General features: G+C 48.9%; 1 protein-coding gene across 2 annotated transcripts in view; it reads left to right on the forward strand.

Moving 5' to 3' along the window:
• The window catches only part of ITGA10 (integrin subunit alpha 10), a 65,551-nt gene extending 42,176 nt beyond the window's left edge, over nucleotides 1-23,375 (forward strand). For both annotated transcript variants that reach the window (XM_053278686.1, XM_053278687.1), the window contains 12 exons: nucleotides 806-891; nucleotides 1,644-1,785; nucleotides 3,606-3,698; nucleotides 5,078-5,154; nucleotides 10,003-10,092; nucleotides 11,613-11,697; nucleotides 12,282-12,395; nucleotides 13,431-13,529; nucleotides 15,380-15,493; nucleotides 19,945-20,043; nucleotides 20,760-20,873; nucleotides 23,041-23,375. In XM_053278686.1, coding sequence (XP_053134661.1) covers nucleotides 806-891; nucleotides 1,644-1,785; nucleotides 3,606-3,698; nucleotides 5,078-5,154; nucleotides 10,003-10,092; nucleotides 11,613-11,697; nucleotides 12,282-12,395; nucleotides 13,431-13,529; nucleotides 15,380-15,493; nucleotides 19,945-20,043; nucleotides 20,760-20,873; nucleotides 23,041-23,094 — 1,167 coding nt within the window. In that variant the 3' untranslated portion in view covers nucleotides 23,095-23,375. The remainder of the gene's footprint in view (nucleotides 1-805; nucleotides 892-1,643; nucleotides 1,786-3,605; nucleotides 3,699-5,077; nucleotides 5,155-10,002; nucleotides 10,093-11,612; nucleotides 11,698-12,281; nucleotides 12,396-13,430; nucleotides 13,530-15,379; nucleotides 15,494-19,944; nucleotides 20,044-20,759; nucleotides 20,874-23,040) is intronic.
• The last annotated feature ends 1,150 nt before the right edge of the window (nucleotides 23,376-24,525 follow it).

The following is a 24,525-nucleotide window of genomic DNA, read 5'->3' on the forward strand; positions in this document are numbered from 1 at the left end:
ACTGACGTCAATTGTCTGCTCAGGGAACTCTCTCTCTCTTCTTATGATGGCCCTAAGATGTATAAACATTTCCAAACATGAGTTTGTTTGATTCCTGTGTTATTTGTTTAGAAAAGAAATAGGATACAGAATGACTTTTCAGCCTCTAGCTTCCATACTCTTTGTGTGTGCTGGTAAAGTTGTGTGATGGCGGCTCCCAGCTTTTGGGCTATGTCAGTTTCTGTCGTTGTTTTCTTTGGCTTGGTTTGAGTCATTCTGTTCACCACCCCAAACACACACACACACACACACACACACACACACACACACAACACACACACACACTATTCAGTGGAAAGGAAATTAATAAATACGAACTCATGATAATCACATCATACCTCTTTGAACTTGAAAAGTTTTGCTCATGGACTCTGACATGCCTTGCAGAACCTGAGTTGCCTTGGTGAAGCAGGAACACTTTGCAAGACCTCAGCTGCTTTCAACCTTTTTTTTTTTTTTTTCAAAGAAGCCTTGGAGAGACCAGCTTTTTACACACACACACACACACACACACACACCCCTGCACAGAGTCATGCTGTTCATACTCAACAAGCTATAAGCTTGAGAAAGGTAGGAGGTTGTCTGAAGGGGGAAAGAGCCCAGACCTTCCTCCTTTCTCTCCACAGCCATGAGGACTAGCAACTTGCTCCTTTTATTTGCTTATTAAGAAAGCTAAGATTCTTGGGCCATTGAGTTCTGCAGCCAAACGGACTCTGCTGTTTATCGGTTTCTCATGGCATCACCCTGCCTTTTTGTGGCTTTTTAGATCCCCTTCTTCAAGGACTGTGGCGAGGATGACGAGTGTATAACAGACCTGGTATTGCAAGCTCGGATGGATATCACGGGATCCAGGTAGGAATCCAGTCCAAACCTTCTCACTGGGGAGGCATCAGATGCCACTGCCTGGGGAATCATCTTGGTCAAAAAATAATCTTGGTCAAAAACCCCTAACCATAACCCGGCATACAAATGTTGAATTACCTGAAGAGCGCTTGAGAATCTGGAGTATCCAAATGTAGTTGGCCCTTCTCCCCATTTTCTTAAAGCAGGGATTCTCAAGGTTGGGTCCCCAGAGGTGTTTGGACTACAACACCCATTATCCCCTGCCACAGTGGCCAAAGGCCAAAAGGAAAATATAGCTACCTTTTTTGTGACGCACATACCACGTGGTAGCACTATAATGCAAAGAGAAAACCCGAAAGAAGGCATCGGAAATTGCTCTCAGCGCAGGGTCTGTGGTGTCACAACACAAGAAGTACAGAAGCACACTTGGCAGATCCGTAGTGACCCTGTGGTGGTGGGGTTTAATCTGGAAAGCGCCCGGGCTTAGGATGTGTACAGGCGTTCATAAGTGGGGTCGTGAACTTTCCATGGTGGAAATGCACTCAGAGGGTTTTTTGAAAGGACCTTGACATCCAAATAAACACACATAAAACAAGACGAACCAATTCCCACAAAACCTGAAAAGTACAAAATGCAATCCAAAATAGCTATGTTGTGAGCTGCCCAGAGAACAACTTGTCATGGGTGTTTAACAAATAAAGTTGTTGTTATTTATTTAAAACATTTTTTAAAACTTTAAAAAACTCTTCTCCTCACTTCAGGCAGAACCCGCACGTGATCCGCAAAGGAAAAAGGAAAGTCTTGGTCGACGTCAGTCTGGAAAACAAGAAGGAGAACGCCTACAACGCCACTCTCCGCCTCTGGTTCTCCAGAAATCTCCACTTCTCCAGCCTGGTACTCAAGGTATAGTGTGAGCCTGCTGTATTTTGAGTGCCTTGTTTCGAGTACATAAGGACAGGTCTGTGAGTGGCTACTAGTCTGGCGGCTACAGGCCACCTCCAGCCTCAGAGACACAACGCCTGTCAATCCCAGTTGCAGGGGAGCAACAGCAGGAGAAAACGGCCTGCCCTCCCCTCTTGCCTGTGTGGCTTCCCAAGGGCATCTGGTGGGCCACTGTGTGAAACAGGAGGCTGGACTAGATGGGCCTTCTTGGGCCTGATCCAGCTGGGCTGTTCTTAGGTTCTTATGGGGTGGTTGGTACCCTCTGTGTGGACGAATGCTCCCTGTGATTTTTAAGGCACAGCAGGGAAGCAGCCTGCCTAGAGAGCAGGAGGCTGTTGGTTTGAATCCCCGCTGGTGTGTTTCCCAGAATATGGGAAACTCCTATATCAGGCAGCAGTGCTATAGGAAGGTGCTGAAACATCTCATACTGTGCGGGAGGAGGCAATGGCAAACCCCTCCTGTATTCTAGCAAGAAAACCACATGGCTCTGTGGTCGCCAGGAGGCTTTACAGACTTCTACCCCGAATCTCCTTCGGGAGAGTGTGTATGCTTTCACACACTTGCCAAACTTACCCCGAAGTCCCTTCAAGATCCTTGGACCCACTCCACCCACAAATGGGGCTTTGTCTTGCAAATTCTAGTTTATCGTTGTGTATTTCTGGGTTTTTAAAATGCAGGTTTTAAGCGACTTTTTCTGAAAATGCTGGAGCAAATAGAGAGAGGCACTGAGGTAGAATCATTAGCATGATAAGAGGGGTGCTCTCTTTACAAATGCCGATGTAGCTCTTTAGGAATCTCCCCCCCCACCTCCCCGCATTGGCTAGAAGGAAAACACGAAGGGAGGCCATGTGAACTTGCATCAAAACAAAACCCGAGAGCAGAGGGCAGGGGCGAGTGTATGTTCAAAGTGGCTCCGATGCCGCGAGTGTCGTTCAAAGTGGCTTTGCTCAACATTTACCCCACAGCAATCATGGCTGAAAATACAGGAATAGCCCCGGGGTTTTCCTTGGAATTGCTGAGTGCAATTTGCTGAGTGCGATTTGCAGTGGCATCTACATGCATGCAGAAGGGTCCCTGGCAGCATCTCCAGGTAGGGCTGGGAAGAGACTCCTGCCTGCAACCTTGAAGAGCTGCTGCCAGTCAGGGTAGACAACACTGAGCTAGAGGGACCAATGGCCTGACTCAGTAGGGGGCAGCTTCCTAGGTAATCTATGCACCACCTTAGGGGATGGGGCCGTAGTTCAGTGAGAGAGCATCTGTTTTGCCTGCAGAAGGTCCCAGGTTCAGCCCCAGACAGAATCTCCAAGGAGGGCCAGGAAGGACTTCTGCTTGAAACCCGGGAGTGCTGCTACCAGTCAGTGCAGACCATACTGAACTCGGTGGACCAAGGGTCTGACTCAGTAGAAGGCAGCTTCCCACGGGACTGTGTCTTTTTGGAAAGTAAGCGCTTGCCAGCAGGTGGCGCTGCAAAAATCGCATGAGGGCCTTGCTAAGCCTCATGAGCAAAGCATAATAAGGTCAGGCTGGGAAGGAGGGCTGGGGCGATGGTGGGTCAGCTTGCCCACGGGAGTTGTGCCAAGGTTTTCCCTCTTGCTCATTTAATTGCCATCTTGCGGAAGCTGCTAGACTCCCATCCAGTCACCTCCTTTCTCTGCTCGCTTTGCCTCCTAGGCCTTCCAGCAATGGCCTCGTGTTTCCTTGGCTCTCCGAGGGACAGAATCCCACCTGGATGAAACGTGGGCATAGCCGCAGCTCACTTCTCTCCTTTCTTCCTTCCGCAGGAGGAGAACTCCGTGAAGGTGGAATGCACCACCCCATCCACTCAAACCCGGTCCTGCACGGTGGGCTACCCAGTTTTCCGATCTCTGGCCAAGGTGAGAAACCTCTCCTTCTCAATCCTCTTACAGTGGGAACGTGGGACTGAGTGGATTGTTCTTTGGGGTGGTGGAGTTGGGGCTTTTTCGTTTAGCACAGGGGCTCTCAATCTTGGGTCCCCAGGTGTTGGACTACAAACCCCATCATCCATGGGGGAATGCGGTGCTGTTGCCGTGGATGATAGGAGTTGTAGTCTGACATTTGAGGACCCAAGGTTGAGAACCCGAAATGCTTTGCCATGCTCCTTCTCTTGGTGTTTTTTTTTGGGGGGGGGGGGGTTTAAACACAATTAAAAACACATATTTAAATGTTTTATCTGCTGCTTATATCTGGTAGGTTCTTTAGTTTCTTTAGTTCTCAGTTTTTAGCTTTTAAAATAATTTTTAATATGAAAAAAACTTTTAATTGTAATTTTAATTGTCATAAAAAACAACAACCCTGGACTTGTTTAACTAAAGTCAAGTTAAACAAGTTAAGTTGTTTAACTTAACTTGTTTAATTTTATTAGTCTCTTATTTTACATTGTATCTGTGTTATTAATTTTGTGAGCCGCCCTGAGCAGTTGTGTAGTGGAGAGGCAGGGCATAAATATTTTAAATAAATAAATAATAAATAGTAAATAAAGCCCTGGTATGGGGATAAAAATACTTCTAAAAGAGCTCGTGCCATATTTACTGTCTTAAATTCAGAGTTGTCTTCTATTGGGATAAATACAGTAATAGAGGTTTCTAAAATTATGTACAGTGCAGAGAAACTGGATAGAGAGAAAACCTTTCTCCTTCTCTTCTGAGAACTTAGGATATTACAATTAAGTTGATTTGCACTGGCTTGAGAACAGACAAAAGGAAATCCTCCTTCACATGATGCGGGAGGAGAGTTGGTCTTGTGGTCACAAGCATGCCTTGTCTCCTTTGCTAAGCAGGACCTGCCCTGGTTTGCATTTGAATGGGAGACCACATGTGTGAGCCCTGTAAGATCTTCTCCTTAGAGGACGGGGCTGCTCTGGGAAGAGCACCGGCCTGCTTGTATGCAGACAGTCCCAAGTTCCCTCCAGATAGGGCTGGGAGAGACTCCTGCCTGCAACCTTGGAGAAGACGCTGCCAGTCTGTGCAGACGATACTGGGCTAGATGAGCCAAGAGTCTGACTTGGCAGCTTCCAAGCATCCTGTTGCTGCTCTGCCTGCTGCCTTCAAAACCTGCCCCACGTGTGATTCCCCTGCCTCTTCATATGCTCGCAGTTCGTCTTTCAGGGCCCGATCCCCTGAGCATGGTCCCCCAACACTCCTTTCCTCACCATCATCCTTCCTATCCAAGGATATTTGAACGGGACACTGTGGGTTCCTTCCCTGTGGATGACCCTCGTGTTCTTCTCTCCCAGGTGGCCTTCCTCCTTGAGTTTGAATTCAGCTGCTCCTCCCTCCTGAACAAAGCCCAGGTGAAGCTCATGGCTGGCAGGTGAGAATTCAGGTGGGCAGGGTGGAGCCAATGGAGAGGGCAGCATGTTCGGCCCCAACCGAGATCGAGTTCAGCCCGGGGTTCTCAGCTCCCCAGGTTTTGTGGGGCCACAACTCCCATCTTCTCTAACGCTGAGCACCAAAAAAACCCCACAATATGCTGCAAGGCTCTCATGGTTTCGAAACGTCACTCGTCATCTCCTAGGGCTGGCTGTACGTGATTATTTATTTATATCTATGTAAACTGCTTTGGGAACTTTTTTGTTGGAAAATTGGATATAAATATTCGCTGTATTTGTATTAGTCCAGAGAAATCTCCTGGCTTCTCCTATCTGCTCAGCAGTGAAAATTCCTATCCTTTCTATGTTTCCAGCCATTTTTGTGACATGGCCGAGGGCCACCGCAGCTGGGGATGATGGGAGTTGTAGTCCGACAACATTTGGGGACCCAAGGTTGAGACCCCTTTGGTGTGACACATGCATGCCTGTGTCCTTAAAACTTCCTCTGATGGAGAGGGGCAGATGCATCATCATCATCATCATCATCATCATCATTAATTACATTTGTATCCCACTCTTCCTCCAAGGAGCCCATGGTTGTGTTTATCCCCACACCAACCCTGTGAGGTAGGCTAGCACAGTTTCTCAACCACCGGTCCGCAAAGGGTTGAGTGCCGCAATCAAGGCACCCACTTCCTCAATTTTGCACATGGCACAGAAGAGGAAGAGGAGTATCATGGAGGTGCAGAAAGGGAGTGCAGGTGGACCTTCCTTGGGGGAGGGGGAGCAAGCACGAGTACCAAGGAGGGCTGAGGGAGGCAGCATGGGGCAGGGAAGAGGCAAGATACCATTTTGTGCATTCATGCAAAAGGGTAACTGGATGAATGGCACTGGAATGAAGTGATCCTAAGGCAGGGGCGTAACTACTATTAGGCCCTGGACTTTGAGAAGGGGCCCCATTTTAAAATCTGGTCTCTGGGCCCACTGCAACCTTGCTACACACCTGCATTGAACCATTGTACCTTTGTACCTTCGATCCTTTGTACCTTCATACCTTCAATCCCTTGTACCTTCGATCCCTTGTACCTTCGATCCCTTTTACCTTCGATTCTTTGTACCTTTGTACCTTTGAACCTTCGTACCTTTGAACCTTTGAACCATTGAACCTTCGAACCATTTAACCTGGAGCACACACCAGCCCCCTGCTAACGGAGCAAAGAGACACCTCTTTAAAAGTGGTGATGATTCTCTTTATTCAAAGGGGGGAACAACTGGCCCTATCCAGCCCCAGCACAAAATCCCTCGGGGGGTGGGCTGTTCCTGGTACCCAACTTATGTATCTTTTTAGAGCGTGAGCCCTTTAGGAAAGTTCACTTTCAAACTATTGACTCTTCAAACTTTTGAACCTTTCAACTTTTAAATCTAACTTTTGAACCATTGACCCTTTGCCCCATTGACCCTTTGCCCCATTGACCCGCTGCCCCATTGACCCTTTGCCCCATTGACCCGCTGCCCCATTGACCCTTTGCCCCATTGACCCGCTGCCCCCTTGCCCCATTGACCCGCTGCCCCCTTGCCCCATTGACCCTTCGCCCCATTGACCCTTCGCCCCATTGACCCTGGAGCACACACCAGCCCCCTGCTAACGGAGCAAAGAGACACCTCTTTAAAAGTGGTGATGATTCTCTTGATTGAAAGGTGGGGCCTGGGGTGTGCGGAGGCCCGGGACTTTGAGAGGGGGCCCCATTTTAAAAGCTCGTCTCTGGGCCCACTCCAACCTGGCTACACCCCTGTCCGAAGGATCTGATGCCCAGCGCAGTTCGTGTCCAATCCCAACTAATTTGAAACCGGCCGCCTGTTGTGGCCAAGGCACCTTGAGAGGGAGTGCCGTTTCCCTCTTGCATTGGGGGGGCGTTGCGGTCCCTCGGCCCCCTATAACCCCCTGGTCTGCACCGCCAGGGGAAGACGGAGGTCCCCTTTATGACCTCGCCAGGTGTGGGGGACAACCTCTGGCTGGGATCATGCCGCGGTGAGGGCCAAGCGGTGGAGGGAGGCAGGTGGGCTGCCTTGGCTCACCTTGCAGCGACGTGTGGTCAGCATGTGGGATCACGTGAGCTGCGTGGCCCCAAAGGCAGGCTGGTGTGATTGGCGCACGCAGGGGAATTGGGAGGGGGGCACAGAAGCGCGTGCTGTGAGAGAGGATGGGGGGACACCTGCTACACTTTCGTGCGCAGGCACAGGGGTGGCAGCTCTTGGACCCAGGCGACCTTCCCAGCGCACCATTGCCTCGCCCAACCCGGACAGTGCCTCGTCTCCCCAGCGAGGAAGACGAGGCATCCACCGCTACCACGCCCCACACGATCTCAGAATTGCCCCCTTCCCTTTAACATCAGGTCCCCACCGCTCTTCTTCACATTTTCTTTCACTGTTAAAAAAAACCCCATTCCCAGCACCTGCCACGTAACCATTTTTAAGGAGTTTTGGAGGCGCTGCATGGATTTCATTAGGTCTGCCTCACAAAGTGCACATCGAAGAGCAGGATCCAGATCAAGCCAGGTGATCATGACCAAGCAGCACTGACACAAATGAGAGATGACTACATTGATTTCAGTGGGTGGTCCTGACTAGCGTGGTCTGGATCCAGCCCTGCAACTACACAACTCCACCTCCATCAAGACAGGGTTGAACTGTAGACTTTGGGCTCTGCTGACAACTTGCCCAGCTCTCCTCTCCTCACCTCCTTTTTGCTTTGCTTGACATCCAGCCTGATGAAGAGTTTTGGGGAATTCAAAAGCTTGCTTGTGTGTTGTTTTCATTGGCCCCATGTAGCTTCTGAATTTTTCTAATGGCCCAGCATCCCTTGTCCATTGAATAACCACAAGCACCCCCACCCCGCACATACTGAAGACATACTGGGGACATATTTGTTCACCCAGGCTTTTAGATTCAGGGGTTTTCAACCTTGGGTCCCCAGATGTTGGTGGACTTCAATTCCCATAATCCCCAGCCATAATGGCCAAATGCCATTGTGGTTGGGGGTTATGGGAGTTTAAGTCCACCAACATCTGGGGACCCAAGGTTGAAAACCCCTAATATTCCATGTTTGCAAAAGATTCCAAATTTAATGATTTTAATGCTTATATTATTTTAATTGTAAACTGCCCAGAGATGCAAGTTCTGCTGGTCCGGGAAACTGTGCATGAAGAATGTAGCGGTCCTTGAAACTCTGCACAAAGAATTTAGCGGACCTTGACTCCAAAAAGGTTGAGAAACACACTAGGCTAAGCGACTGGCCCAGAGTCCCCCAGTGAGTTTCCTGGCTGAACAGCAATTTGAACTCAGGTCTCCCCAGTCCTAGTCCAACACTCTAACCACTACACCATGCTGTCCTAGTACAAAAGCATGCACACAGGCCCACCGTGTTTTGCGGAGAGGTGCAGACATTCAATTTCCCCCACCTTAACCACCATTGTCCAGACAGGCAGTCTTACTGAGTTGGTGGTTTGTTCGTTAGAAAGGTTTATTTCCCGCCTTTCCAATGCACAGGTTCAAGGCGGCGAACAGCTCTGAATTAAAGCAAAACAATTAATAATAATAAATACATAACAAATTAATAATATGTGTTTAGAGAGGCCGGGGTTTCCAACCCGTGCTACTCCAGATAGTGCTGAACTATGACGACTCTGTGCTTTCCTGAGATCTACGCTCAGTAGAGAGCTTGCTCTGATCCCAGTCTAGGAGCACGCCACCCCTGCGAGGTAGGCTGCCACCAGTTAGAGACTGAGCTCAAGCCACTGACCAGACAGCTTCAACCACCTAGAACGGTCTGGCTAGGGACTTACAGGCACTGTACAGCCAGAGTCCCCACAACCCAGCTCTAGACAACCATCTATTATTCCCAAGATGACTTGCCAATAACACAGGACCTTACGAGGCAGATGGGGAAGAAGAGCTCTGCTACTGAGCTGGGGTTCAGCCACCGCTGGAGCATCAGAGGTTGAGAGCCCGTCTCTACACCCAATCTGAACCAAGAAGGCTCTCAGTCCCGTTTTCCTCAACAAGAGGAGTGAGAAGACCCTTCCCTGACCCTTCCACGGCACTCACCGCCGACAAAGAAACCACGAAGGGATTTGCCCACCTCAATTCCTAGGAGGCGGGATGCCCTTCGGGGCGGAGTCAGGCCCATTGCTCTCCCCCTGCTCAAACAGAAGAGAGGCTCCACCTGAAAAGGTGCCTCTTTGCAAAATAAATAAATAAATAACTAGCAGCATGCCTTCGAAACATAGGAAGCTGCCATGTACCGAGTCGGACCCTCAACCCTTTTCGCCAGCGGCGTAGAGGGAGAACGCCAGCGGCCTCTGCCCAGCCCAAGCCACGCCCCTGTGCGTCTGACGTCAGGCGCCCCCGAGTCGGGCATCGGATGTGCAGGGGGCGTGGTTGTGTTTGCATACGCAGCCACGCCCCCTGGGCGCCTGACGTTAGATGCAGGGGTGTGCCTGGGGTGCCAGGCCTGGTGGCCCTTGGACACGGCGGCCCGGGTTCTTTGAACACCCCCGCGCAATGGTGGCGCCGCCCCGCCTCCAGCTCAGGATTGTCAGCACTGACTGGCAGTGGCTGTCCTAGCCCTACCTGGAGGTGGTGCCAGGGGCTGCCTCCACGCAAAGCAGGTGTGCTTCCACTGAGCTGCGGCCCCATCCTCTAGAAGGAATCTCTTACAGCGCTCACATGTGGCCTCCCGTCCACATGCAAACCGGGGTGGACCCTGCTGAGCAAAGGGGACCATGCCGACCTGCTCCCACCAGACCAGCTCTCCCCGCATCTCAGGAGCTTGTGTCTTTCCTCTCCTGCAGCAACAGCCGTGAACTGAACGAGACCCTCGCTGACAACCTGGCCCAACCCATCACCTATCTCCGTTACGAGCCCGACCTCTTCCTGACCAGGTGAGGGACGCTGCCGCTTTGGTGTCTTGTTGCTGTGGGTGCCGGTGGGGTCGGCGGTTGACACCCCGCTGTCTGTCTGCCTTGGAGGAAGACTATAGATTGTCTTTATTTTGTGGTGCCAGCCCCTGCTAATTGGTCGAAGTGGCACCTTTTTCATAGGGCAATTCTTTTCATTTAGCAGGGGGAGAGCAACTGGCCCTATCCGTCCCCAGTACCCTCCAGTGACTGTTGCTGGTGTCTCTCTTATGTTTCTGTTTAGACTGTGAGCCCTTTGGGGACAGGGAGCCAACTTATCTGTTTATTTATTATTTCTGTATGTGAACCGCTTTGGAAACTTTTGTTGAAAAGCGGTATGTAAATATTTTGTCGTGGTGGTGGTTGTGTTGCACTATTGACTTGTTTATTTAATATACTGCCCTTCCTAAAGTGACTCAGGGTGGTTGGATTACTGTGCATACATTCTTAACAGATTTGCACTATTTTTAATGTTGTATTTAAGATTTATATTAAGTGTGTAATATATTTAAGAACATAAGGACAGCCCTGCTGCTGGATCAGGCCCAAGGAAGCCCATCTCGTCCAGCATCCTGTTTCCCACAGTGGCCCACCAGATGCCTCTGGGAAGCCCACTGGCAAGAGGTGAGGGCATGCCCTCTCTCCTGCTGTTGCTCCCCTGCAACTTGTATTGAGAGGCATCGTGCCTCTGAGGCTGGAGGTGGCCTCGAGCCCTCCGACTAGGAGCCATTGATAGACCTCTCCTCCGTGAATTTATCTAAACCTCTCTTAAAGCCATCCGGGCTGTTGGCTGTCCCCGCATTTTGTAGCAGAGAATTCCACAAGTTGATTCTCTGTTGTGTGAAAAGGTTTCATGGGATGACTCTTGGTTCTAGTGTTATGCAGGAGGGAGAAAGATTTCTCTCTATCTACTATAAGGACACAAGGGGGAAAAAACACATATTTTAAAGACATAGTAAATGGCCTTGGGTTGTTGTTTTTTAAAAAAATGAAAGGCGGTATACACATCTGACAATAATTTAAAAAAAAAAATAGAATATAGTAATTACATTTCTGCCAAGCTAGGTTTTTCATCCATTTGGGTTGAAAGCTGTCCTCATTTCAGGCTGAGATCTGCAACTCAGAACAGCCTTGCCTTTTCCAAAATCTGACTAGAATCCCATCCAGCATTCTGCAAGGTGGGACGGGGAGTTGGGGGCTGCTGCCGGCCCTTCCAAATATTAACAGGCCTCGCTTTGCTAGCTCTGTCAGGTTGTTATCCAGACAGATCTGTGACTCAGAGGAAATGGCATTCACATCGATCTGGGAGAGAAAACCTGCCCCTGACTCTTTGGCAGTTTCCTCTTTTCCCATGTCCCTAAGAAAGCAAAGCACAAACAAAAGAAAGTGTAAAATGCTCACCGTTGTTTAAAAGGGGCGGGGGAGAGAACCCCTGTCTCATTGCCAGTGTCCACAGCCTGTAAGCAGCCTCCTCAGCTGACTAGGCTTCTTCTCCGTCTTTTCAGCGAGTCCACCTTGAACCGGTACGAAGTCCATCCGGTGGGGACATTTCCAAGTGGGATGAGCCCAGAGTACAGGACTACCATCAAGGTAACAGCAGGGTGGGGGCCCGGGGAAATATCCCCCACTGTTTTTGTGCCAGGGTCCCTGCTCCTTCAGCAGCCGTATGATAGCACCTGCAAATCGAAGTGGCCTTCCTTCTCACGGAGGCAGTAAACCTGTGTCTGGCCTGCATTGCTTCAGACTCTGTAAGAGACATCCACTGAGACATCCCCCTTTCCCAGGGGGCTTTACAGTGGCAGGAAGTGCCGAAACTTAAGCCCTTTGGAGCACGGCACCCAAATGCTACTTTTTAAGGACACATACCATGCACAGAAACTGCGAATCATCAGGAAGTTTTCCACATCCAGCGTTTGGTTTGCATCTCCTCCAGATTGGAGGGGGTGCATTCACATATACAAATAGAATGAATATTTATATACTGCTTTTCAACCAAAAAGTCCCCTTCTGACAGATTTCAGGCTTGGACGTGCAATGCCCTTGGAATTGGATTTTCAAGCCAAACTTGGGAAAGTGCAGGATTTCAGATTCTAGCTGAGAAAGACTGTGTTTTGTTTGGTTTCTGCCCTCCTGTTTCCTGCCCCACTGCTCCACCCGATCGTCATTTTCCACAGGTGCAAAACCTTGGCTGCTACACAGTGGCGAATCTCTCCCTCGTCATGGATCTGCCCGCCACCGCCTACCAGAACAGCGAGTTCCTCTCCGTCACCCGCATTATTGCAGACAATGTGAGTCCGTTCGCCTTCATCTTGGGCAGGTGTTTCATCGGAACATAGGCAGCTGCTATATACTGAGTCAGACCCTGGGTCCATCTAGCTCAGTATCGTCTGCACAGACTGGCAGCAGCTTCTTCAAGGTTGCAGGCAGGAGTCTCTCTCAGCCCTAGCCAGAGATCCCAGGGAGGGAACTTGGAGCCTTCTGTATGCAAGCAGGCAGGTGCTCTTCCCAGAGCGGCCCCATCCCCTCAAGGGAATATCTTAAGAGAGCTCACTCATGTAGTCTCCCATTCATATGCAAACCAGGGTGGACCCTGCTTAGCAAAGAGGACAATTCATGCTTGCTACCACAAGACCAGCTCTCCTCCCTACTGAGATGTTTCCAAAATCCTCTTCCTCTGAATGCCATTCCAGAGTTCAGAATTCCAAATTGCCCTGTTGGCTTTCTGATGTTCGTCCTCTCCGAACATGGATGCAAATCTATGCTAATGTGCACATAGATAACATAAGGCAAAAAACCAGTTTTGCCCATTTACTTGAATCCAAGACGAAGTTTTTACAAGTTCTTTGATGTTAGAAACTGGGGATCATCTTGAATTCAGAGTGCTGATCCTTTTTGGCAAATACAGGTATAACCTGCATTTAACCTGTATTTTTCAAGTGGGTTGTCTTAAATTCAAGGTTGTCTTCTATTTGGGTAAATATAGTAAGTGCTGGCGTAATTATCTACCCTGCTCAGATCTAACAAGAGCCTCTCTTGCTTGATCTTTGAACTGAGCTTTTGGGAACTGAGGTTTAGGAAAGTTGATCTTAATGCTAAAAGTAGCAGAACAGCTCAGGTTCAGCAGTATTATTTTAAAAAATTTACTCGCAGATGAGCATGACTTAGCTGGAAAAGACCAGAATGAAAGGAGAAGTCGGTCAGTTGGGGAGGGAAAGAGACTGGTCTTTTCCCTTTGCAGGTCTGAGTGTCTGCTTATATATTCTGGCCCCTCCGGCTTGAACAGGCCTCTATCAACTTACTGCTATCTTTTTGTTGATCCCAAGGTGACCTGCGTCTTGCAAAACCTGACTGAGATGGCACAGACTGCAGCTGGACCTGTGATTCCCGTTCACCCAGAAGAACTCATGCACACAGAGAAGCTGGTGAGTCTGTCCAAGTGGTGGGGTATAGGACCCTAGGAAGCTGCCTCCTACTGAGTCAGACCCTTGGTCCATCTAGCTCAGAACTGTCTACCTAGACTGGCAGCAGCTTCTCCTTAGAGGCAGGAGTCTCTCTCAGCCTTGGCTTGGAGATGCTGCCAGGGAGGGAACTTGGAACCTTCTGCATGCAAGCAGGCAGGTCCTCTTCCCAGAGCGGCCCCATCCCCTGAGGGGAATATTTTACAGTGCTCACAAATGCACTCTCCCATTCAAATGCAGACCAGGACAGACCCTGCTTAGCAAAGGGGACATTTCATTCATTCATTCATTCATTCATTCCATTTCTGCCCCATCCCAAGGCTCTGGTCAATATTAAATTGATATGTAGCTCTGTTCTGTATTTTTATTTTGCTGTTCATCGACTGTAAGACAGAATTTGATTGAGTGGGCAGCATTTGATCATATGAGCCCCTGGCCGCCCTCTAAAGTGGCAGAGAGCAGAAACCAGTTGCTGCAGCTGTCAACATCCTCACTTCCGTGCCGTAATTGGGACATGTTTATGCTGCAATTCAAGGAAACGGCGCACAGAATTAATCTTCCCGAGAATCTCGCCTTGCATTTATAAACAAGCCACAAGTTTCTAGCCCTTATGGGCAGGGGCTTGTCTTATGGCAGAATATTCATCGTATTCGTGTTCTCAGCTGGACTTGAGATGTTGTTGGGCTTCTGCTTCCATAACTCCCAGCCACAGTGGCATTTGGCCAGCGTTGAAGTCCAACGATATCTGGGGACCCACGTCTGAGAACCCCTACTCAGAGCTATGCAGGTCTGTTGGGAGTCTATGGCCAATGCCTGCCTGCAGAAGCAACTTACAAGTGTATCTTCAGGCCGATACAGGACACAAAGCTGGGGGTGTTTTGCTTTTTTAAAAAAAGGAAGAAGGCAGAGGCGTTCAGAAGGGTGAATGCCACACCACATGTCACGTTCTGCGTTTTCTGAGCTCTCACCAAACATGCATCCATTAACAATGAATGGTTCACTGTGCTGCAAAGAGGTGGACATTCATTTTTGGACTGGAAAATACCACTGGCACACCAGCACGGTTGTGTGTTTTTCCAGTTTGTTAAAATAAACAAACAGAACAAACAAAGAAAGCACAGTTTTTGGACTCTCAGAAGCCAGAAGGGTGAAAGAATAGGCGCTTTAGCAGGTGCGGAACAGAGTTTTCTGAATGCAGAATAAGAGTTTCAAACTGTTATTTCCATTGCAGAATAAGATTTCCGGAGGCTGCAGAGCAGACTTTTCTGATCGTAGAATAAGATTTTCAGAGGATGCAGAGCAGATTTTTTGGAGTGCAGACTAAGATTCTGAGACTGAAAGATTTCTGATTGCGGAATACAATCTTGAGACTCTTATTCTGATTGTGGAATAAGATTTTCAGTGGCTGCAGACCAGACCTTCCCGATTGTAGAATATGATTCTGAAACTCTTATTCTGATTGCAGAATGAGATTTTCAGTGGCTGCAGAGAAGCTTTTTCTGACTGCAGAATATTATTCTGAGACGCTGATTCTGATTGCGGAATGAGATTTTGAGACTCTTATTCTGATTGCGGAAGAAGATGTTGAGACTCTTATTCTGATTGCGGAATATGATTTTTGGTGGCTGCAGAGCAGACCTTTCTGACAGCAGACTCTGGGCTTCCCAGATCTGGGGGAGGGGGGGACAAGGAGAGAGGAGGGGAGATGCAGAAAAGCCTTTTAACTCAACCACACCAGGATTTGTTGGGGGTGGAATTATCAACCCCGTTTCCCCAGCACATGGCCAAGGACGGATGTCTTTCTTCCCCGGCAGAACTGCACCAACACGGGATGCCAAGTGGTGAAGTGTGAACTGTCCCACATCGAGAGGAGTTCAGAGGTCTCGATCCACCTGCTGAGAGCCATCCACAACCAGTTTTTCAGGAGGGTGAGTAGCACACCTTGGGTCCCCCGCCCTCACCTGCTGGGCTAATGCCTGTCACGGAGCGATTTCACCCTCAAAATGAATTGCTGCTAGTTTAGCTAGGAGGGACCAACACACTACCGTTCTGGAACAAGCATAACTGTTAATGGAGCTGAGAAATGGGGGACATTTCTGGGATGCAGATGGCCTCTAGCTTGGATGGCTTTGTAAGGGGCTTGGACAGATTCATGGAGGGCAGATCTATCAATGGCCACTAGTCTGAGGGCTATAGGCCACCTCCAGCCTATTCGATGCCTCCTAATCCCAGTTGCAGGGGAGCCACAGCAGGAGAGAGGGCATGCACACATACCTCTTACCTGGGGGCTTCCCAGAGGCATCTGGTGGGCCACTGTGCGGAACAGGATGCTGGACTAGATGGGCCTCCTTGGGCCTGATCCAGCAGGGCTGTCCTTATGTTGTAGTCTAACCCCCAGATGTGTTAACCATCTGGGGGTCGAGGCCAGAGCGAGGGAACAGAAATAAAAACGGGAAAAATAGTGGTGATGCCAATGCATAGTGTGGCGGAGGATGATGGAAGTTGTAGTCCATCAATATCTCGGGAGCTAAGTTATCCCAGGGTTAGGGTTAGAAAAAGAAAGCAGTACATCACCTAAATGGAAGATTAGATTAGAAAATAAAATCTCCAGGCTCAGATCAGATGCTTGTAAATTGAAAGATATGAAAGACAAGAAGCTGAAGAATGAAAACACCAAACAGTATCTGATCCAAAAATACCATCTAGATTCAAGGAAAATTAGAGAAGTCCTGGAAATAATAAAGAACCAAATAACAGCAGTATCAAAGTATATTAGCAGATATGAAGCCAGAACTACACAACACAGGCAGAATCTCCAGTTCCAGTCGAATCAGAGACGTTTCTACCAAAGCATAGAAGGAGAAATTGCAAGAAACCTAGAAACACCAAATAAAGAAGAAACAGTGCAATTCTGGGGGAAATTATGGGACAATCCAATAGATTATAATAAAAAAGCAGGCTGGATGAAAGAGGTCAAAAAATGTAACCAACAAATGCAAGATCTAATAATAACACCAGAATTAATAAGTGAAAGAGCAAAGAAAATTAAAAATTGGACTGCGCCAGGCGACGATGAACTGCATGGCTTTTGGCTAACAAACAGCTTCCAGTTGAACAGAAAGGAAATTGCCCAAACACCAGAGGCACAAAAGACCAGCTGCTGATTAACAAAATGATTTTAGAAAACTGCAAGAGAAGAAAAACCAATCGAAGTGTTGCATGGATTGACTACAAGAAAGCCTTCGATTCATTGCCTCACACATGGATACGAAAATGTTTAGAAACAACTGGTGTCAGCAAAAACATTCAGATATTTATTTAAAAAGCAATGAGCATGTGGAGTGCACAGTTAACAATCAATGGCGAGAGACTTGGACAGGTTAGCATTAGAAGAGGCATTTTCCAAGGGGACTCAATATCCCCTCTGTTGTTTGTAATCGCCATGACCCCACTTTCACAAATACTAAACAAAACAGGCCTCGGATACCAAACATCTAAAACGTCAAGTAAAATAAACCATCTGCTGTACATGGACGATCTGAAGTTGTATGGAAAGTCCCAGGCAGAAATTGAATCACTGCTAAACACTGTCCGTATATTCAGTAGCGATATAGCAATGGAGTTTGGACTAGACAAGTGTGCTGCATTAATAATGGACAGAGGAAAAATAACAAAAACAGAAGGAATAGAACTGCCCAATGGAAGCAAGATCAAGAACCTGGAAGAGAAAGAACATTACAAATACTTGGGCATTCTCCAGGCTGATAACATTGCACACACTGAAGTTAAAAGAAAAATAGGAAGTGAATACATCAGGAGAGTCAGAAAAATCCTCAAGTCCAAACTCAATGGCGGGAACACCATACAAGCCATCAACACCTGGGCTATACCTGTTATCAGATACACTGCAGGAATAATAGACTGGACCCAGGAAGAGCTAGAGACACTAGATCGTAAGACCAGGAAAATCATGACCATCAATCATGCTCTGCACCCCTGCAGTGATGTCGATAGGCTATACCTCCCTCGCAGCTCAGGTGGAAGAGGAATGCTGCAAGTCCATCAAACAGTAGAGGAGGAGAAAAGAGGCCTTGAAGAATATATCAAGGACAGTGAAGAAGATGCACTTCAAATGGTCAGTAACGAGAAACTATAAAACGCCAATGAAACAAAGCAGGCCTACAAGAAAGAACAAGTCAAGAACCAAGCAGAAAAATGGAAAAATAAGCCACTGCATGGTCAATATTTGCACAATATAAGTGGAAAATCAGACATCCCCAAGACCTGGCAATGGCTTAAGAATGGCAACCTGAAGAAAGAAACAGAGGGTTTAATACTGGCTGCACAAGAACAGGCACTAAGAACAAATGCAATAAGAGCAAAAGTCGAAAAGTCAACAACAAACAGCAAGTGCCGCCTTTGTAAAGAAGCAGATGAAACAGTGGACCACCTAATCAGCTGTTGTAAAAAGATCGCACAGACTGACTACAAACAAAGGCATGACAAGGTAGCAGGGATGATACACTGGAACATCTGCAAAAAATAAAAGCTACCTGTAGCCAAACATTGGTGGGACCATAAAATGGAAAAAGTTGAAGAAAATGAAGATGCAAAAATCTTATGGGACTTCCGACTACAAGCAGACAAACATCTGCCACACAATACACCAGATATAACTGTAGTCGAGAAGAAAGAAAAACAAGTCAAAATAATCGACATAGCAATACCAGGGGATAGCAGAATAGAAGAAAAAGAAATAGAAAAAACAACAAAATAGAAAGATCTACCAACTGAAATTGAAAGGCTGTGGCAGAAAAAGACCCAAATAATCCCAGTGGTCATTGGCGCTCTGGGTGCAGTTCCAAAAGGCCTCGAAGAGCACCTCAACACCATTGGGGGGGCCACAGAAACCACCACCAGCCAATTTCAAAAAGCAGCTTTACTGGGAACAGCCTATATTCTGCGACGATATCTATAACAGCAACAACATTGACAATAAAATCCAGCCATCCCAGGTCCTTGGGAAGGACTCAATGTCTGGATAAAACAAACCAGTCAATAACACCTGTCTGACTGTGTAAAATAATATAATAATTCAATTTCTATACCGCCCTTCCAAACATGGCTCACTGTAAATATCTTCCAGGGCTCCCACTTCCAGTCTCCCTTTCATATGCAACCAGGGTAGACCCTGCTTAGCTAAGGTGACAAGTCCTGCTTGCTACCACAAGATGGCACTTAATCAATCAAGTTAGGGTCCCCCTGGTCTGTCACAACCAGCCACAGCTTTTCACGGTCTCTGTTGTTTTATGTGGTGGAGTGCGTTTGGGTTTCCTTAACTGAATCATAAAAAGGAGAGAATTAAAAGCAGCATCGTTAAGATAGTACTATTGATCTGCATGTTGTGGAGGGTAGCCACCCTGAGGATCTCCAGCTGCTGTTGACTACGGCTCCCATCATCCCCCGTCACAACAAACTGTGATGGGGATGATAGGGGTTGTAGATCAAACAAAGTTGGAGAGCCTCAGGTTAGGAGCATCGGAAGCTGGAGCCAGACCCTTGGCCCATCTAGCTCAGTATTGACTACACAGACTGGCAGCGGCTTCCCCAAGGTTGCAGGCAGAAGATTTCCTACCTGGAGGTAGCGGGAAGGAAACGTGGAACCTTCTGCATGCAAACAGGCCGGTGCTCTTCCCAGCATGGCCCCATCCCCTAAGGGGAAGATCTCACAGTGCTCCCACATGTAGTCTCCCATCCAAATGCAAACCAGGGTGGACCCTGCTTAGCAAACAGGGTCATGCATGCTGGCTGCCCCAAGACCAGCTCTCCTCCCTGGTTTCTCCCTCAGAATGAATTGCTCTTGAGTTTAGCAGTCTGGATCATCACCTGATGGGATACCTCTCCCAGAGTGGAAGCTGGACGTCTCCTCTAAATTCCCAACCTGTGGTACTCCAGGTGTGGTAGCGGAGGATGATGGGAGTTGTAGTTCATCAAGAGCTGGAGAGCCGAGGTTGCCCACCCCTGCTCTAAGGGATTCCTCCCCCCATGTTTTCAGAGACAGGGCCGATCAGCTTCACATCTCCCCGACCCCAATTGGCTCCCTCTTGGAGTGAGAGAGAGAAGGAACCCCTTCACACAGATACAACTCCCGATCGCCTTTCCACTCAAAGACACTGGTCTGCTTCCAGAGTGCAAAAGGGCCATTCTCTGCCCTGAGGAGCTTACAGTCCAGACAGCAGAGGGATGGAGGGGAGGGATATAAATTGAGTGACACGCCACTTTGGGCTTCAAGCTGGGCAGGAATCGGTGGAGGGTGAGATCCCTTCCGCCTTTTTAATCCTGGCTCTTTCTCCCCTCTCTCCCCATCTCATGGACCAAGGCTCAATTCAAGACCGTGCAGATTGTGAGTACGTTCACGCTGACCACCCACGAAGACGACAGCATCCTTTTCCTCCCGAGAGCTGCCCATCAGCGAGAGGTAAGGGGCACCGGGCAGGATTCTCAGGGTTGCCAAACCAGTGGCCCACCCCAAGGAAAGCGCCATTCTCTGACCTACCCAGATGACGCCAGGGGTTGTGTTGGACTACAAGTCCCATCACCCTCAGCGGCAGTGGCCTTTGGAGGGGGAGATGGGAGCTGTAGTCCGACATGGGGAGACTGGTCTGGCGTATCACCCAATTCTCACCCCGAGGAGATTTTTGAATATCGCGGGGGTAACATTCCCATGGAAATACTGCACAAGTTGGAAGCATGATCTTCACGGTTTACACCTAAACCCCGCAAATGCTTCTCAGCTGAGCCCCGGCGCAGGGCTGCTCATTCACATTTAGTTATGGGGGCTAGTTTTGCCCATTTGTGGGGTTGGCTTCAGATTTTAAATGGGAAACCCCTGCAAGAGACCAAAACAACCCTTGCAAGCATGAAATGTGTGTCCGGGAAGCTGATGTGAGAAAGGTCAGAACTCTGGATGCGAAATCTGCGATTCCTGCAAGTTCCTTGTATGGAGCTGCTTGCTGAGTCAGGCTGTTGGCCCACCGAGCTCAGTACTGTCTGCACTGACTGGCAGCAGCTTCTCCAGGGGAGATGCCAGAGACTGAGCCCGGGACCTTCTGCACGGAAAAGGCAGGCTTGACGGCTGAGCGTCTTCCCAACTCCTGCCCTCTCTCAGGGCTGCTCTTCTCACTGTGCTTGCAGGCCATCTTGGAGGTTATCCAGCCCGTCCTGGTCCCTCTCTCGCTCTGGATCCTCATTGGCAGCATCATTGGGGGCCTCTTGCTGCTCGCCCTCCTCATCATCCTCCTGTGGAAGGTAAGCGCCCCGCTGCTGCCGAGCCTCAACTTTGCAGGAGATCCGCTGGAAGAGCTCCAGGCAGACTCCCAAGCCGTTCCTCAGGAGCCCATATACACGTGCAGAAAAACCATGCAGTAGAGAGCATTGCTGGGACTCTATCAGCTGAAATCGGGGGGGGGGAGAGGAAAGAGAGAAGGGAGGGACAAAATGTGGACGCTTTGCCCACATTGAGATCTCCTCGTCCCTGGAAAACTAGCATCTCGGGAAATGTTATTGGAGTAGAGAGAGTTGGCAGAGAGAAATTTCCCTCCTTCTCTAGCAACACTAGAAGCAGGGGACAGACACCCCATGAAACTGAAGGCCGGGAAATTAAGGAGCAACAAAAGGAAGGACTTTTTCACACAGCACAGAATTTATCTGTGGAACCCTCTGCCACGAGATGTGGTGATGGCCAAAAGCTTGGATGGCTTTAAAAGGGGCTTGGACGAATTCGCTAGTCTAGTGGCTATGGGCCACCTCCAGCCTCAGGGACATATCATCATCATCATCATCATTATTATTATTATTATTATTATTATTATTATTATTATTATTATTATTGTTATTAAACTTATTTTTATACTGCCCAAAACTCACGTCTCTGGGCGGTTTACAACAAAATAAAAACAGAAAGCAAAACATCAGTTAAAAAAAAACAAAAAAGACATTTAAAACACAACAATTTAAAAAATCTAAAACAGTATTTTAAAACAACATTAAAACCATGAAAACAATATTAATTAAAGTCTGGGTGAACAGATGCATCTAATCCCAGTTGCAGGGGAGCAACAGCAGGAGAAAACGACATGCCCTTCTCAACTCTTGCCTGTGGGCTCCTCAGAGGCATCTGTTGGGCCACTGTGGGAAACGGGATGCTGGACTAGATGGGCTTCCTTGGGCCGGATCCAGCAGGGCTGTCCCTTCTATTGAGTTAGCTTTCTCCCTGAACTGAGATATGCCCAAGAGAAGGGAGATTTTAATCAAACCATAGAATGTTAAGAGTTGGAAGGGACCTTAGAGGTTTAGTCCACCTCCCCTGCTCAGGGCAGGAATTTGCTACAGCAGCCATGACGGGTGGCGATTTGTTGAAAAACCTCCAGCGAAGGAGAGCCCATGCTGCAAGAGGCAGGCAGTTCCACTGTCCAACAGCTCTTAAAGCTAGGAAATGCCTCCTGATGTCTAGCCTGCGTCTGCTTCCTTTTAATTTCAACCCATTAGTCAGGAGCGAGAGAAGCAAGCCCACTCCTCTCCCCCTCTGTTGCAGCCCTCCCAATCTTTGAAGACGGCTCTCTCTCTCTTTCTCTCTCTCTCTCTGCTCTGGGCTAAACATGCCCAACCCCTTCAACCATTCCTCTTAGGTCTTGGTTTCCAGAGAGGAGCAAGCACTCAAACACTGTGTACGGCTTTCCACCTGCATTCCTAAAGGCGAGGTCCCAGGAACCCCACCCCACATTTATTTTCCCTCCAACAGGCACACTTCAAACCCTACAGCCTGAAAACCCAGTCCCTTGAAACCTGCTAAGCTTCAGAAGCTGAGCTCGAACATTCAAGGATCCCATTCAGTGCAGCTGTAAATTCAATGCTGTGAATACTGTATTTCCCTGAATCCAAGACTGGGTTTTTCCAGGTTTCTTGATATTAGAAATCAGGAGGTCATCTTGCATTCAGAGCCCTGTTCCTTTTGAGAAACCGCAGGTATAGGAAGGTGTCTTATACCGAGTCAGACCATTGGTCCATCTAGCTCAGGATTCTCTACCCAGGTTGGCAGCGGCTTCTCCAAAGTTACAGGCAGGAGTCTCTCTTAGCCCTAGCTTAGAGATGCTGCCAGGGAAAAGATCTGGGTCCTTCTGCATGCAAGCAGGCAGGCGCTCTTCCCAGAGCAGCCCCATCCCCTGAGGGGAATCTCTTACGGTGCTCACACATGTGGTCTCCCATTCAAATGCAAACCAGGGCTGGCCCTGCTTAGCAAAGGGGCAATTCATGCTTGCTACCGCAAGGCTAGCTCTCCTCCCTGTATTTAACCTGTATTTAACCTCTACTTTTTAAGGGGGGCCATCTTAAATCCAGAGTCTTCGATTTGGGGAAATACAGTGTTCATTTTACCATTTCAACCTCTGCCATCTCTCCTCCTCTCTCACCTGCGCAGCTTGGATTTTTCGCCCACAAAAAGCCCGGGGAGGAAGAAAAAGACGAAGAATAAGCGTGTTTTGAGCAGACTCTAATGTTCTCCCTGGAAATCAGCAGCTACTGAAGGCATCGGCAGAATTCAGGAGCAGGCACCTTCCCCAGGCCTCCCCGCCATTCTGAAGATGTCCTTCTGAGATCTGCCTCTTGCTTTCTGGAAAACTGGAGATCGCAGCAACCTTCCCACAATTAGAGACAGACACGCAGAGAATCGGTCGCAAAGCCGGTCTGCAGATCATTGGCTGGGGCGGGAGTGAACCTCCAGTTCTGCCTGCAAGGTTCCCGGGACGATGGAAAGGGAGAAGAATAGAAATTCGGGGGGCGGGGGGGGGGGGGGACTGACGACAAAGATGCGGATCAAACAGCCCCTTCCTTTTAAAGCGTTTGATGCACAGACTGTGTGTGGAAAGCAACTTCTCCCCGAACCGCACAAGAGTGTTTTCATCCCGGATCACATCTTTGCTGGAGGAGGGCGAGCTGGCCATTGGGCACGTAGACTGTGTGGCCAGGCCCTAAACGCCTGCGACAGAAAACAGACCGGTGCCCAGGGGGGAGATTGACGCTGCCCACCCCTCAATCTCTGCAGAGGTGAGCCCGACATCACCCCAAAGGGGGACTTTTTTTTTGGACACAAAGTGTTGGACAAGCGCTGGGAGTGAAGCCCCTTCGTGGGTCACCTGGCTACTTAGCCACACCTGACGGTTGCCGCCAACTGGAAATCAGACAGCGCCAAAAGGAAAGAGACACTTCTGCACACGCCTGGAGGACGTTTGTAGTGATTCGAAGACACACACACACACACACCCCCGACCTCTGTCTAAGACAAGTGGGAGTTTCTTGTCCAGTCTCCGAAACTTTTGTCTCGCCCCCTGCCCCAGGGAAAGCGCACAAGAAGCAAAGGAGAAAGAGAGTGGTCAGCCCACTCCTTTAGCTTGGAGCATCTGGGCTTCAGAGGTATCCTGCTCTTAACTATGGAGGCTCATTTGAGCTCGCAGAGAGACTAGCAGCTGATAGGCCCCCCGCCTTCTGTGCCCAGGGAGAGAAGGTGGGTTGATAACGCAGCCCAAAATGTTGTACAAAATTAATTCTAGATTGAATGTCAGCGGGGAGGGGTGTTGCGACCCCGGAAAATTTTTGCAACCGGGACTTGTACAGGAGGGAGGGAGGCATGCAAGCAGAAGCTGCTATTTCAATTTCACTTCAGCTGAAGAAGAGGCAGGTTAAAGGATCCAGCATCATGGGGGGAAAGGAGTCGGTACCGAGCAGGATTTTGGCGAGGCGGTTCAAGGCATAAGGGGCAACGAGGGAGAAAGGGCAGAGTCATTGAGAGAGCAGGAGAGACGGGCCCAGTGCTGAAGGCAGGGCAGGAGCGGAGATGAGGGAAGAAAGAGGGGGTGGCAGAGGGGTGGCAATTCTATGCTTTCCTAGGGACCCACCCTCAGTAGAG

This window comes from Hemicordylus capensis, chromosome 14 (assembly GCF_027244095.1).
Source record: "Hemicordylus capensis ecotype Gifberg chromosome 14, rHemCap1.1.pri, whole genome shotgun sequence".
Taxonomy (NCBI): Eukaryota; Metazoa; Chordata; class Lepidosauria; order Squamata; family Cordylidae; genus Hemicordylus; species Hemicordylus capensis.